This window comes from Carcharodon carcharias, chromosome 12 (genome assembly GCF_017639515.1).
Source record: "Carcharodon carcharias isolate sCarCar2 chromosome 12, sCarCar2.pri, whole genome shotgun sequence".
NCBI classification, from domain to species: domain Eukaryota; kingdom Metazoa; phylum Chordata; class Chondrichthyes; order Lamniformes; family Lamnidae; genus Carcharodon; species Carcharodon carcharias.
The window spans coordinates 149,980,138-149,996,672 of NC_054478.1; the positions used below are offsets into that span (position 1 = coordinate 149,980,138).

General features: G+C 45.9%; 1 protein-coding gene across 1 annotated transcript in view; it reads right to left on the minus strand.

The window, feature by feature from the left end:
- The window catches only part of s100b (S100 calcium binding protein, beta (neural)), a 43,918-nt gene that overhangs the window by 18,485 nt on the left and 8,898 nt on the right, over positions 1 to 16,535 (minus strand). Inside the window, exon 2 of the mRNA XM_041201178.1 lies at positions 5,460 to 5,612. Within this exon, the coding sequence (XP_041057112.1) occupies positions 5,460 to 5,597 (138 nt within the window). The 5' untranslated portion in view covers positions 5,598 to 5,612. The remainder of the gene's footprint in view (positions 1 to 5,459; positions 5,613 to 16,535) is intronic.

Here is a 16,535-nt window from a genome sequence, read left to right on the forward strand (position 1 = left end):
AACAACAAACCCCCCCACCCCCACCCCCTGCATTTCAAGCGTGTGTAAAATAAACAAATCCTCTGATTTTACCCTATCTCGAGTTTGCTGTGGGGCTATTAATAGAGAACTGGATCACTCCCAAACTGAGGGATTGGGGAAAATATGACACCACTTATGAAAGGGAAAATTGAAATCAAAAAACACCTTTCTGCTTATGGACGGGTGGCGAGAGGAGAAATCAGGGCTGCTTAAACTTAATCCCCCTCCTGTCTGTAACACCTTATACACAACTGGCCAGCTCAGATAGGGTCCTACACAAGGAGCAGTGTCTGTTACATTGGAAAGCAGCTGGAACTGAACTGCATCAGCAAGAAGGAAGTGAGGGGTAAATATGGCAACACAAAGCAGTATTATCCATTCTGAGGAAGGCGCATCGACCTGAAATGTTGGGCAGAATTTTATGACCCTGTTTTGGCGGGGACAGGGCAGTAAAATGCGGCGGGCCATATAATCCCATTGACAACAGCGGGAACGTAAAATCCCACTGTCATAAAATTCTGCCCGTTAACTCTGTTCTTCTTTCCACACATGCTGCCTGACCTGCTGAGTTTGCCCAGCATTTTCTGTTTTTATTCCAGTGTTTCAGCTTTCCTTCATTTACTCACAGGGTGTGGGCTCCGCTGGCTGGGTCCAGCATTTATTGCCCATCCCTAATTGCCCTTGAGAAGGTGGTGAGTTGCCTTCTTGAACCACTGCATTCCATGTGGTGTAGGTACACCCACAGTGCTGTTAGGGAGGGAGTTCCAGGATTTTGACCCAGCGACAGTGAAGGAACGGCCGATATATTTCCAAGTCAGGAACAGTCATCTGTGATGTGACTATGAGACTTGCAGGTTCTACATCAACGTTGACATCTGGCTTGAAGGTGCAACTGAATACAGCCGATGAGCTACAAACTACCCCCAGAACCATAGTCACAGCAATACCTTAAGCACATTGCTGCAAGCGTTTTCCCTTGCTGTATCCCGAACAAGATTCTAAATGGTTTCTATTGGAACATGTTTCCGATTTTTGGTGGAAACAGTGAATAGAGAACATTTCACAGTCAGTCACATGCACAATGGCAACCAGAGAGATTCTCAGTCTCCCTTTGTTACTCGATCCTGGGATGGGCACCAAGTTTTCATTAATTAACCAAAGGTCATTGAGACAAACAAGGAGAGTTGGAGGGGGGTGGGGGGTGCGATCCAAGTCACTGAGGAAATATTTTTTATTCGGCTGACATACAGTGGTGAGCGTTCTCTGGCTGCTTTTCTCAGACAATGACTTCTTGTGTTAATCTTTTATTCTCCCTCCCACTCTGCAGCCATCATAACCTGTTGCAGAGCATTGTTACTGGTCACTGTTAAAGGCTGTACATTCTCCTGATAACCCCATGTAAGCTTCGGTGGAGGACAAACGGGGCAAATTAAACCATTCCTCTGGGATTTTTGCTGAACTTCTCCTAGTTATGGCAGATGATGGGGTAAGTGCCTGTGTAAACTGCTCCCTCTTAGTTTTGCCCTCCCACTCACTGCATTCCAACTCTCCAAAGGCTGCAGATACATATGTACCTGTACTGATAATTCCTCCACTAGTACATTCGCTGGATCTGTGCTTACAGCCAAGGAGTAAATGTTATAACCTACTTGTCCTGCTGCTTGGCTTGGTGCAATGGGAAAGTACAGCAGTGAGAGCTCAGTGCACTCTTGATGCTTTTCATTCTGTTATTAAAGGGAGTATGATCCCCATACCTGAGCGCTAACCTGTAAAATCCAGCTCAACATCTGGCGTAGCTGCAGCTGCAAAAGCCTCCACTCTGCCGTTCTAAGCTCGAGGAATCAAGGAGTGTCAGCACTTAGGTACTATCCCTCATTTTTATTGGGTATGGTAGCATGCTGGACTGGTAATCCGAAGACCTGACCTTGAATCCCACCATAGCAACTGGGAAATGTAATTCATCAATTAGCATAGAAACATAGAAAATAGGAGCAGGAGTAGGTCATTCAGCCCCTTGAGCCTGCTCCTCTCATTTTTCTAAACTCCAGTGAATACAGGCCTAGTCGGCCCAGTCTGTCCTTATATGACAATCCTGCCATCCCAGGAGTCAGTCTGGTAAACCTTCGCTGCACTCCCTCTTTGGCTAGTATATCCTTTCCGGGGGACCTAGACTGCACACAATACTCCAGGTGTGGTCTCTGCAAGGCCCTGTACAGCTGCAGTAAAACATCCTTGCTCCTGTACTCAAGTCCTCTCACAATGAAGGCCAACATACCATTTGCCTTCCTAACTGCTTGCTGCACCTGCATGCTTGCTTTCAGTGGCTGGTGTACAAGGACACCCAGGTCCCTTTGTACATCCACATTCCCCAATCTATCACCATTTAAATAATACTCTGCCATTCTGTTTTTCTGACTGAAGTGGATAACTTCACACTTCTCCACGTTATACTGCATCTGCCAAATATGTGCCCACTCACTCAATCTGTCTAAATCACCTTGAAGGCTCTTAACACCCTCCTTGCCACTCACTCCCACCAAGTTTTGTGTCATCAGCAAACTTGGAAATATTACATTTGGTTTCCTCATCCAAATCATTGATTGTGAATAGCTGGGGCCCAAGCACTGATCCTTACTGTACCCCACTAGCCACCGCCCACCATTCTGAAAAAGACCCATTTATTCCTACTCTTTGTTTCATGCCTGCCAACAAATTCTCAGTCCATGCTAATATTTTACCCCCAATCCCATGTGCTTTAATTTTACACACTAACCTTTTATGTGGGACTTTATCAAAAGCACTATTGTTTTAGTAATACTAATTTTCTTCAATTCCTTCTTCTCACTAGACCCTTGGTTCCCTAGTATTTCTGGGAAGTTATTTGTGTCTTCCTCTATCAAGACAGAACTAAAGTCGTTGTTTAATTGCCCTGCCATTTCTTTATTTTCCATTATAAATTCTCCCATTTCAGACTGTAAAGGGGACCTACATTTGTCTTCACTAAGCTTTTCCTTTTTACTTACTTTGGTTTGCCCAGTCTGTATGTAGATTAAAGTCAGCCATGATTACTGTAATACCCATGTTACATGCATCTCTAATTGCTTGGTTAATGCCATCCCCTATCTTATTACTACTGTTTGGAAACCTATAGACAACTCCCACTAATATCTCCCTCTCTTTGTTGCTTCTTAGCTCCACCCAGACTGATTCTACATCCAGATTTTCTGAACCAATGTCCTCCCTCACTATTGCACGGATTTCATCTTCAACTAACAACGCTATCCCACCTCCTTTCCCTTTTTGCCTCTCCACCCTAAATATCAAATACCCTTGGATATTCAGTTCCCAGCCTTGGTCACCCTGCAGCTATACTCACAATCATCTCATACCCGTTTACATCTATCTGCACTGTTAATTCATCTACCTTATTGTGAATGCTCCGAACAATCAGATACAGTGTCTTTAGATGTGTCTTTTTAACATTTTTAAACATCGTTTTTTGTACTATGGCCCTATTTGCTGCTAGCCCTTGTTTCCTCTGCCTTCCACTTTTGCTTTCTACTTTTCAGTCCTTCATTCCTATTCTATCTTTGTTTCCCTCTCTTGTGTCTCCCCTCTCAGGTTCCCATCCCCCTCCCAGTCTAGTTTAAACCCTCCACCACAGTACTAGTGAATATCCCTGCCAGGATATTGGTCCCGATCCAGCTTGTACAGGTCCCATCTTCCCCAGAATCTGTCCCAATGCCTCAGGAATCTAAATCCCTCTCTCCTACACCATCTGTCCAGACACGCATTCAATTGGTCTATTCTCCTATCCCTGATCTCACTAGCACGTGGCACTGGGAGTAATCCTGAGGTTACTACCTTTGAGGTCCTGCTTTTTGATTTATTTCCTAGCTCCTTATATTCTGCTTTCAGAACCTCATCCCTCTTTTTACCTATGTTGCTGGTACCGATATAGACCATGACCACTGGCTGTTCACGCTCCCCCTTCAGAATGTCCTGCAGCCACTCAGTGACATCCTTGACCCTGGCACCAGGGAGGTAACATACCACCTGGTATCACATCTGCAACCACAGAACTGTCTATCTGTTCCCCTCTGATAGAATCCCCTATCACTATTGCTCTCCCTCTCTTTTTTCTCCTCCCTCTGTGCCGCTGAGACACTCATGGTGCCATGGACTTGGATCTTGCTGCATTTCCCTGAGAAACCATCTCCCCAGCAGTATCCACAGCAGAAAATCTGTTAGAGAGGGAGATGGACCCAGGGGACTCCTGCACTACCTGACTAGTGCTTTTACTCTGTCTGGTGGTCAGCCATTCACTTTCTGCCTGTGCATTCTTTACCTGCAGTGTGACCACCTCACTGTACTTGCTACCTCATTCTTGCAGATGCCCCACAGTGACTCCAGCCGCAGCTCCAGTTCTGAAACATGGATTGCGAGTAGCTGCAGCTGGAGACACATCCTGCACACGTGGTCGCCCTGGAAACTGGAAGTGTCCCTGACTTCCCACGAAACACAGGAGGAGCATTCCACTTGGCCAAGCTGCCCTGCCAAGACCTATACTTAAATTACTCCCTTTACTTCTAATTCCTCTAGTTTAGAGAATTGAATCTGGAATAAAAAGCTAGTATCAGTAATGATGGCCATACAGCTATTGGATTGTTGTTTAAAAAAAGGCTCTGGTTCACTGATCCCCTTTAGGGAAGGAAATCTTCCATCCTTACCTGGTCTGGTCTACATGTGACTCCAGACCCACAGCGATGTGGTTGACTCCTAGCTACCCTCTGAAATGGCCGCGCAAGGCATTCAGTTGTATTCAAGAAGGCGGCTCACCACCAGCTTCTCAAGGGCAATTAGGGATGGGCAATAAATGCTGGCCTAGCCAGTGACACCCACATGCTATGAAAGAATAAATACATTTTGCTTTTGGGAAAGTTAGGAATTTAGACTAGACATTAATACACAGTCGGGGGGAAGAGAGAGGAAATGAATCAGTGGGGGGGGGGGTCATTTCCTGGGCCATCCCTATGATCTACCTGGCAGCACTGGAAGATGCTGCCCTCTTGGTTCTGGGTACCATTGGGCTCTGGACAATAACCAATAACAAAGAAACTCCTTGTTCAATGCGTTTCATGGCACCTAATTGTGCTAAGCACCAAATCAGCGCATCCCTCTTTGTGTGGTGGGGATGGGAGGGGGTGATGGGGGTGGGGGTGGGGCTGGGTGCCGTGGTATGGTCAATCTAGCTCATAGTGTGAAGTCGATAAATAATGTGTCCACATGAAGGCTGCTTGTTGTGTGAAAAAAAGATTCCCGAGTCCTGACACCCTCTATTTGAGGTGCCCCTGCTAAGATCGGGAGCACTGCCCATGGAGCCGGCAGAAAGGGCCATTTTCTCTCTGTCTCTGAGAGTAGAACCTGGCTATACTCACACCAATGAAGTTGGAGAGCTCGTTGTTAATGAGCTCCTTCAGTTCCACCTTCTTCAATTTCAGCTTATCTCCCTCTCGTCCACTATATTTGTGAAAAGTTTCAATAATTGTGACCATCGCGTTCTCCAGGTCAGACATTCTGTCGGTAAGACCCTGCAAGGGAGCGAAAAGAGGGGGAAGGGTTAGATCTCAGTCTGGAAATGCCTTGATTTTAAAACTCTCATCCTTGTTTTCAAACCTCCTCCATGTGCTTGCCCCACCCCCGCCCTCCCTATCTCTGTGATCTCCTCCAGCCCCATAGCCCTCCCAGATACCTGAGCTCTTCCAGTCCTGGCCTCTTGACCATCCCCGATTTTAATAGTTCCACCAGTGACGCTCGTGTCTTCAGCTCCCTGAACCCTAAGCTTTGGAATTCCCTTCCTAAATCTCTCTGCATCTCAACACCTCCCTCCTCCTTTAAGATGCTCCTTAAAGCCAACCTCTTTGACCAAGCTTTTAGTCAGTTACATACCTCTTCATGTGGCTCAGTGTCAAATTTTGCTCAATAATAGTCATGTGAAACACTGCATTAAAGGCTCTATATAAATGTAAGTTGTTTTTGTAGTGCAACATGACAATTTCCGCTTAAAGACAATCCGATATGTTGGAAAATCATTAGGAAAAATGCCTCTGTGATTTGCCCGCTGAGTGCTGAATTCTCTTTTTCCCGAAATCATACCTCACTTGTGATTAAATCCAATTGCTTCAAATGCCTTAATGTGTAAAATTGGTACATCGGAGAGCCATTTTGCACAAAGGGCCCAGGGATGAGTGTCAACCTGTGCTGGCCTCCCCCGACAACAGGAGGGTTGGCAACAACTGGTCTCACCATCTCTCTGCTTGGGGTGGGGTGGGGGGGAAGGAAAAATGAGCCTGGGTTCCTGCCCCGATCTCTCTCTCTCTCTATCCAGTTATCTGCTGAGAAGCTCCTGTCTGCAGCATCAGTTGAGGTCAGCTGTGGCAGGGCCTGTTTAAGATCGTCGGCAGTATTAACCGAAAACGCAAACACTTTAGGGGCCATTTTGTGACCCTGCACGAGGGAAAGCAGCCACGCCCCCAAGGAATCCGGTGATCAGGACACTATCTGAAAAGTCAGCAGCTGGAAGGGCTGCCAGATGTTTTGGCAGAGGTTCTCTTATCTGTAATAATTTCATAAGGCCTGGGTAACAAGGGCAGGTAGCCCCAAAGAGATGGAGAAAGAAAGACTTGCATTTACATCTCAAAGTATTTTACAGTCAATGAAGTACTTTACGTGTAGTCACTGTTATAATGTAGGAACTGTGGCAACCAATTTGCGCGCAGCAGACTCCCACAACCAGGAATGTATTAATGACCAGATTATCTGTTTCTGTTAAGTCCTTTGAGGGGTAAATATTGATCAGGACACCGGTGAGAATTCCCTGCTCCTCTTCAAAATAGCGCCATGGGATCTTTTACAACCGCTTGAGAAGGCTGACAGAGCCTCAGTTTCACATCCCATCTAAAAGATGGCTCCTCCAACAGTGCAGCACTCCCTCAGCACTGGCACTGACGTGTCGGCGTAGGGTTTTGTGCTCAAGCCCTGGGGCTGGGCTTGAATATTGAATCTTGTGGTTCAGAGAGTAGGCGCTATCAACTGAGCCAAAGCTGACACTGCAGATTGTGGACTTCGAGGAGGGAGATAGCAGAGGATCTGGGTGGGATCTCCTTCTTGCATATCGAGTCTCGATAGCAGGACCTGAAGTGCGCGGCGCTTGCGATCAGAAGCAGTGCAGAGATTACGTGGCGGCCAGCCAATCAGATATGCAAGAGGTGAGGGCCCTGGCCAATCATGAGGCAGGAAGTTGCCAGCCCCGCCATTACCTCATGGGTCGAAGGTCTGGGTGCCATATTTAAATGGCATCCGGATAAGTGTTGCCTTCCAGCAGCATCAGTCTGGCTGCTTGTGAGGAGTTTGTAATCTCTGGATCCGCTGACTCTTAACACAACAGTTCATGAGGAGTTCAAGAGATCTTGCAGGGGCCTCATTTTGGCTGGAATCTGGATGCAATGAGGGTGTCACAGGTCTGCATGAGGCATCAGTCCATCGCCTTACCCTGCCTTCCTTGGCACTCGACCCACACCACCACCCCCCAGTCATCCTTGGCCAACCATTATTCACCCTAAAACCCCCCACCCCCACCCCGTCACCATCGGTCAGCTCCCTGACACACTGGAACTGCACCCCCCTCCCCCCCATTACACTTGACCTGCCATGCGTCATCCTCCACCCTCCCTCTATCATCCTTGACCTGCCACCTCTTACCGTCGACTCTCAGATCCTCACGTTGACCTTCCCTTTTTAACCCTTGACCTCCCCACTATCATGCTTGACCTACCACCCGTCGACATTGACCTTCCCTGTGTAGCCCAGCTTTCTCCCTCCAATCTCCCAAGCTTCCATAGGGCTGCAACCTCCCTTCCTCCCTCCATCAGTCAGCCATGCCCCTTGTCCCTCTCACCCAATCTCAACCATCAACGCTGCGTCTCTCCTGGTTCACCAAAGCTTTCTGTACAAGAGAAGCCGATCCAGCTCAGCCCTAATTCTCCAGGAGGACTATCTCGCCTGCTGAATGCCACTCTGGCCAGTCATGAACCTGAAGGTCCCGTGTTTCTCTTTTGCTTGCCTACGTAGTCCCAGAGGTACAATTTAATCCGGCAGAGTTGCTTGAATAAGCATACGTGACATGTCAGTGCCTGAAAAATAGGTTCCCATTGGGAAGGACGATCTGCCCTCACCCAGCTGCCAACTTATTGACCAACGTTCATCCCGTTGTCGAGAAACTGACAATTTGCCCCCTGCTTGGTTAAGTGCCCCCGCCCACCTCATTTCCCCCTTCACAAGATTCCACCCGACTGGCATTCCGTGCAAGGGGAGGTCCCACGACCTCACCAAGCTGGCCAAGGGAACGCAAGCCTTGTTTACTATGTGTGCCCTGTAGAAATGTCACTGCTGGCCCGTGTGGGGTCATTATCTGATTTATTGCCAGGAAATCTCTGGAAACATTCACAGCAGAGAAACGTGACCGTTCACCCCACCTGGTCCACACTGGATGAAGAGTCAGACGGACTCAAAACCTTAACTGTCTTCCTCTCCGCAGATGCTGTCAGCCCTGCTCCAAGTTTTTCCAGCAATTTTTGTTTTTGTTTCAGATTTCCAGCATCCGCAGTATTTTGCTTTTATCTTAGTGGTCCATACTGGTGTTTACACTCCACATCAGACCCTCCCACCTTTCTTTATCAACCCATCAACAATAAGATACCCTGTTAGCTCCAAACCAATGGGGGGCATTTGTATACAGTGGGTTTTATTAGTTTTTGCAGGGAGGTGTTTAAAGTTTGCTGGCACCCACAAGTCTGATAGGATTAGCAGAGTGCAGGTTTAAGGATGATTATAAAGTATCCTTGCCAGTCATATTTCTTTGTCTCAGTGGGAATATAATTATTTTATGGGTGTAAATCAGATGGTTCCAGATAGTCTGCAAGTTATGCAGCCTGCCTGACTATCTCCCTCCCTTTATATAAAGGAAATTCAGGCTGGACATATAGGCAGCTGGTCTTCTCTCATCCACCTTGACACTCCCACCCCCCCAATTCCCCCCCACCCCCAACACCTCGGAGTTGTTGAATTCCAGCCCCCGTGTTTTCTTAATGGGAGGGTAGAGTATAACCAGCGGCAAAGAAGTATGGGATAGAAACATCAATGTGGAAAACTGAGTCCTTGAGCGAGCAGGGCGCTCTGTAGCTCATACGCACGGGAGGATCATCAGGCGATGCAGGAGGTGAAGGGACAAGGTGGGATTGACAAAGGAGGGCAGAAAATAGCATGGCTGGTTCAGCTTTATGTGGCATTGCAATGGCCAGGCAATTAGCTGCTGTTATTTAAGGAGTCACTTGAGGGTTTAACATGGTGAAACAAGTTTCTGTACATCTGAGGGAATGCCTTGTTAGAAGAGGCCAGGCCAAGCCAGGCTGCAATGAGCATCCACAGTAGGAGAGAGGGAGCATACAGTTCCTCCATGAAGGCTGAAGCAATGATTGTCCTTGGCCCAGGAGCCAGGGGAGTCACAGCAGGAAGTCTTCTAAGGAAGAAATCATTTGGTAGCACAGAGCTAAAATGGAGGCAGTGAAGATGGTTTCCATGCATGTGGCTGAGATTATGGAGTGGGGGAAGGAATCCAATACACTCATCTGCAGCACATGTGGCATATAATGTGTCCGACACATTGGACACCGCGACGGTGCAGCTAATCTCCATGTCCGCAAAGGTGCAGGAAGATGTTTAAGGACACTAGTGGCTTCCAGAGTGGCAGCTAGCACTGATGCAACAGTTAGCCGGCATGTTATATGCTCATGGGCCTTCTAAGACTCGACTGGGACTATGCAGTCTGCAATGACACCAGCCAGTAACCCCTCTGAGTCTGGTGTCCTGCAGACTTTCTACCTCTCAAGGTGCCATAAATGACAGGGGAGATCATCACTGAAGCTTTTGAGCAGGAAATAGCAAAAATCAAAGTCTGAGCAAAGTTTCACCAAGCTTTGAGGATATAAGAAACAGGGAGGATAAAGGGGAACCAGTAGATGTAGTGTAGTTGTATTTCCAAAAGGCATTCATTAAAGCATCACATAAAATAATACTGCACAAGATAAGTGCTCATGGTTTTGGCAGTAATATATTGGCATGGATAGAGGATTGGCTACCAGGTAACAGATTAATGGGTGATTGTCAGGCTGGCAAACTGTAACTAGTGGAGTGCCACCGAGATCAGTGCTGGGGCCTCAATGTTTTACAATCTATGTTAATGGCTTGGATGAAGTGACAAAAGGTACTGCAGACAAACTTGCTGATGACGCAAAGATAGAAAGAAAAGCAAGCTGTGAGGAGGATACAAAGAGTCTGCCCAGGGCTGTTGACGGGTTAAGTGAGTGGGCAAAAATTTGGCAGGTGGAGTATAATGTGGGAAAATTTGAGGTTGTCCATTTTGGCAGGAAGAATAGGAAAACAGAATATTATTTGAATAAGAGGGATTGCAGAATGCTGTGGTACAGAGGGATCTGGGTGCCCTCATACATGAATCACAAAAAGTTAGCATGTAGGTACAGAGGAAGGAAAAGCCAACTCATTGGCCACGCTCACACTCTAATAATAGTGAGGTATCAGATGTCCTCTTGCCAATGGATCCAGAGCTCACGTGAAGTCAAAACCTTCAGGAAAGCAAAGGAGAAAATTGACAGAAACCTAGGTAAGCAAACACCATTCTGTCCCTATTAACACTTAAGAATATTTCAAAAGTGTAATAACTTCTTGGAAACCCCAATGGTGGACCTGTTAGATAAAATTCCTTACGGGAAGAATTGAATGAACAACCCCAGACAATGAGCAGAACTATCTAGGAAGCACTGATTCATAATTTATTACTTAAGTTGGAGATTTTATATATGATGCGACCCACCCCCAGGTCTTTCTTATACAAAACAACTCAACTGATGAAACCCACTGTCAGTGATTGACGTGAAGATCGATGGGGCACAGTAAATGTTTACTTATTATCGGTTAACACCTTAGCACGTAATCAATGTTCAATGAAATAGAACCATAGAACTATAGAACCATAGAAAAGTTACAGCACAGAAGGAGGCCATTCAGCCCATCTTGTCCATGCCAGCCCGAGGACACCCAGGTGCCCTTTCTAATCCCACCTTCCTGCACCCGGCCCATAGCTCTGCAGCTTACAGCACTTAAGGTGCAGATCCAGGTGCTTTTTAAAAGAGTTTAGAGTTTCTACCTCCACCCCCAACTTGGGCAGTGAGTTCCAGACACCCACTACCCTCTGCGTAAAACAGTTCTTCCTCATGTCCCAGCTACACCTTCTGCCACTTATCTTGAATCTATGTCCCCTGTTTTGTTGCTCCACATTTGTAATGGTGTGGTTCATACCATTCTAAATTTTAAATACCCGTGATTACAGATGAAGCTGCCCTGCACCGACTGAGAGGAACAAACACATTCAAGTTGAAGAATTAGCTTGAGTAACCCCAAAAGCTGAAGTGAAATTCAGAATCCAAGATTTCAGTGTGCGCTTGGCAGAGTTGAGGGTTCAAAGAATTGTTTTGTGTGTTCTCAGGTTAATTAGCTAACGCTGATTTCCAAGTCCGACCTGTTCTGTGTAGTAGATGATTAGCTGATTTGTAGTTTGTCATGGACGCTTTTGGTTGACATCCTGAGTAACAGTTTCCTTTAACACCCTATTAAAAATCTCCTCATTCATAAACTTCTAAAATCTTTTTCCCTCAGAACCTTCCGGAATAAAAAAAAACACCTTTTAAAAGGCTGTCTACATTTGGGGGAATAATGCCTTAAATGATTACTGAACATCACTTTAGGCATTGCTCAAACATATTAAACAAATCCAATGCCCTTGATCATTTACAAAGAGACCATTCAACCAGAAACCACATGAGAAGCTCTGCCAGGAATAGTTTTCACCCTTGCATTCTGGCATGTGAACATTTCCGTGGAATGGTGCAACTTTGCTGAGTATTGTGTCAAGGGTTTTACCGTATTATCGACCATAAAAACCGGAATGAGTTTTGCCTTTTACTGACCGAGAAGGTGTCAGCTGTAGCTCAGAAGAAGCAGTGGGTTCCATTCCCACTCCAGCCTATGTTAATGGTATATTAATCACACTTGTTAAGATACACAAGTGAGGGGCATTGTTTTAATCGCGAGCTTAGAGCACTTGTAAAGAGAGACCGACCTCCTTGTCGGTCTGCTCCTGGGCCTGGACAAGGTGGACATCAACAGGCGGCGGGCAGTTGAGGAGGTCATCTGACCTGACTGTCTGCCCCTCTTCCGCGGCTATGTTCACACCCAGGTGTCCGGTGCCTGGAGAAGGAGCATCATGTGGTGCCAGCTGGTTCGCTTGGAGCCTTCCATGACTGGTGGACACCTCAGGGGTCGGAGGTACCTCCTCAGCTCCCCCGATGACATTTTGATTTAGTTTGAGCAGTTTCCATGAACGTTTAGCCCTTTTGTTACTGTGACCCTTTAAGGTGCTATCACTTTACTGAGTCTATTAGTTTAATTTATTGACTGTTTAATTCAAAAAGAGTATGAGGAGATACTGCTGGGTCACGGGGCTGGTGGGTAAGAAGCAGACATCTATAATGCTGCATTCTGTGAATAAATCCCTTAACAAGAAAAGTGTTAGTGTCTGGTTTCATATTTCACAAACTGGCTTGGGCTTTCTAATACTAATTTATAATGCAGACTGACACTCCAACTTGGTACTGAGGGAGTGCTGGACTGTCAGAGATGTTGCCTTTTCAATGAGGTGTTAAATTGGGCCCCAGCTTCCCTCTGCGGTGATCCCAGCTTTCAATGAAGGAGAAGAATTTTCAGGAAGTCCTCGGACAATTTTCCCTCAACCAGGTTAACATAGGTGACCTGGTCAGCTGTGGCTCAACTAGTAGCCCTGTCAGCTCTGGGTCAGAGGGTTGTGGTTTCAAATCCAACTCGAGACAGATGTTCCAATGCTGGTGGGTTGTATCAGACACCACATCCTTTCAGCTGCTGGCGACAGGCAAAGCACTGACCATATCAACCAGCCCGTGCTTGCAAAACTCAAAACCGTGTTCCACATTAGATACGATTCCGTGATCGGACAGCACTTGCTAAACAACCCGAATTGTGCTGAGAACTGACAACCAATTTAAGATTACCAGTCAGGCTCGGATTGTGGCTCACTTACTCGTTCTAAAAGTTACATATATTCACGCACAGGGCCCTGTCTTTTGGAAACAGAAAGACCATGTCCTAGCATCGTGCCTTTTTCAACTAATCAAAAGCTTTGGGGGCAGCCATTCCCTGGTTAATTCCTTATGACAATGCCCTGACCAATCAGAGTTGATCTGCCTGGTTTGGATGTAAACAAAAGCTTGGCAGTTAACTGTTCCCTGATGCATTCTCCATGACAATACCTCTACCAATCAGAATCCACCTGTCAGCCAATCAGCACTCTCTTCTCATGCAGTATAAATTGTTCCCTTTAGAATTGGTATTCTTGCGAATTTGTCCTGATGAGTGCAAGATGAAAAGCTTCAACAACTTGCCCCTTTTTTTCAGCAATACTCAAGATTTGTATTACCAAAAGATTTTTTTCTAAGTGCATGTCTTTCTTTCCTTAAATGCTGTTTGTGGGATCTTGCTACACGCAAGTTGGCCCTTGCGCTTGTCCACAAAGGAAGGGTTTTAACTGACCTGACTCATCAGGAGTTTGGGGGAATGGGGGTTAGAGCTTGGCGAGCAGGAAGTCAGGTTTCCTATCCACTGGAAGCCAGCTGATCGATAGAGTTACTTTATGTGAGGTAACTCAGGAGTTAATTGGGATCGCATATATAATCTGAATGGTAACTTGTGATTCAGTGCTTCCTACATACTTTCCCCATTGTCTGGGATTCTTCATCCGATTCTTTCAATTCTGCAGGGGATGTTTGTAGGCGATCACGGGACAAAGTAGAAAAATCAAACAATTAGGTATTTAATTCAACGCATAGTTTAAACTTATTACAGTGTGGTGTGCTGCAGACACGATACAATCTGGAAGGACCCAGTCCATTGTTACGTTGGAATTAGTTACTGTGAAAACTCACAGGCCATTCGCTGTTCAAGGTCCTTCAAAGAGACCCACATCTCACTGACCTTCACCTCTTCTCCCCGCCCCTCACTGCCCCATCTCTTACCGCCCCACCCCTCATTGCTCACCCCTCACCTACCCAACCCTTAAATACCCACCACTCAGCCGTCGTCCCTTACTCCCTGCCTCTCACTCCCCCCGCCCCTCACTCCCCCGCCCCTCACTCCCCCACCCCTCACTCTCAAATCAGTCATTCTTTCATCCCTCACTCCCACACCCCTCATTCTTCCATTCCTCACTTCCACACGGTTCACTCCCCCGCCCCTCACTCGTCTGTCCCTCACTCCCCTGCTCCTCACTCCCCATCCCTCACCCCGACCCCTGTAACAAACATATCTTTTTATTTCTATTGGATTAGAATTACAATGGCTGCAGTTCAAAGGACATGTCCACTGGAACAGGATGAAATATATATACAATGTTGCAGTCCTGGAACAGAGTGTGCATGAATGGTGCCGGAAAGGAGTCCTGGACTAAGGGAGCTGCCTGACAACGGCATTTTAATTGGCTCCTGGCCAGGTGACCAGGGTTTTGTGTGGTAGCAGTGTGGAAAAAAGCTCCTGGCCTGCAAAGAGGAAATATCTAAAATCGCTTTTCCTCATATCTCTATAACCTGCTCTCTCTCTGAGGAAAACCCTGTAAAAAGGAAAAGGGGAAAACCACTGTTAGAGACATTGAAAAGCAAGTTCTCAACCAGTGAACTAAATACTGGAAGTGCTGGGAGACCACCTCATGTCATCAACAAGAACTGAAAGGAATTTGGAAGACATTAATCAAAATCAACCCATCGAATCCTGTACTCCAGATTGGTGCTATTGAACTGTTTTATCCCACCCTTAAAATCCTGTGTGTGTGTGTTTTTGTGTGTGCATGAGTGTGTGTGTGTGTAGGGATTTTAAGAAGGGTGTTAAGTTTAGGTTATAGAGTTAAAAATTAGCAGTTCATATTTCTTTCATTTACCACTGGTTAACAACAGTTTGTTCAATAAACAGTTTTTTACTTATTAAGTTTACAAACCTGGTGCTTGTACTCTGTTAACCTAAATTAAACAGTTGGGTAGAATTGGGGCAATCTGGTGGTTTGGTCAAACTTCTCCCATTTGTCACAGCTCAGGGAGCAGTGGGGCTGATATTACAGCGCACTATCCCCAGTGAGTCGTGATAAAGTTTGGGGGCTCAGGTCCAGGATATTTTGGAACAAAAGACAAAGGCGATTTGGGTATAGATTTAGTAAGTAATAAAAGCTAAAAGGAAACACCAGGTTTGTACTGTCAAAAACAAGATGGCACTGGAAACTGCTAAAGCTCTCCTGCAAGTGGAAGAGATGTCCCTGACGATTTTACAAAGGATCCCAAAAGCCAGGTTAATAGCATTGGCAAGTAAATTAAGAGTAGGATTGCCTGCCAAAGCTAGGAAGGCAGAGATAATCGAAGAGATGGCAGAGCATTTAAAACTGGAAGGAATACCCGAGAGACCAGTTCTCCAAGGGGTGGTTCATTGGAATGGGCTCAAATTCAGTGGCAAATAAAAAAAATTGGAACTAGAGGCAGCAGAAAAGGAAAGAGAACTGGAAATGCAAAAACTTGTTTTCATTCTCTCTCTTGCCTTTCTGCCTCTTCCTTTTGGAGATCAAGAAAGGGGATTAGAAAAGGAGGAAAGAGGAAAAGAGAGAGAATTCCAGCTTAAAATGCGGACAGTTAATAAAAGAGACACCAGTAGATGGGACAGGACTCTTTCCAGATCAGAACCCAGTGGGGAGATGTTTAAATTTGTACAAGCTCTTCCAGAGTTTGAGGAAAGGTATGTTGAAGTTTTCTTTATTTCACTTGAGAAGATAGTTAAACAGGTGAACTGGCCAAAGGAAAGCTGGACATTGCCCATGTAGAGCAAATTGACAGCTAGAGCACAGGAAATTTATGCTTCACTGTCAGAGGAGGTTTCAAGGGATTATGATCTGGTGAAAAAAACTATTTTGAGTGCGTATGAGTTGGTCCCTGAAGCAAACTGACAAAAGTTTCAAAATTTAAGGAAACAGCCTGGGCAAACTTACACTGAATTTGAAAGGATTAAGCAAAGTCGTTTTGAAAGGTGGATGCGAACATTAGGAGTTGAAACTATCTATGAAGTTCCAGTGAGACCATTCTTTTGGAAGAATTTAATAACTCCCCACCTTCTGTAACAACAGCCCATGTTGAAGACCAAAGGGTTGCAACTGCTGGACAGGCAGCAGTAATGGCTGACGATTATGAGCTGATCCATAAAACTAAACCTTTTTTTCATCACCCCCATAAATTTGAAAAGGATAGAAAGTGGGAGAGTGAAAG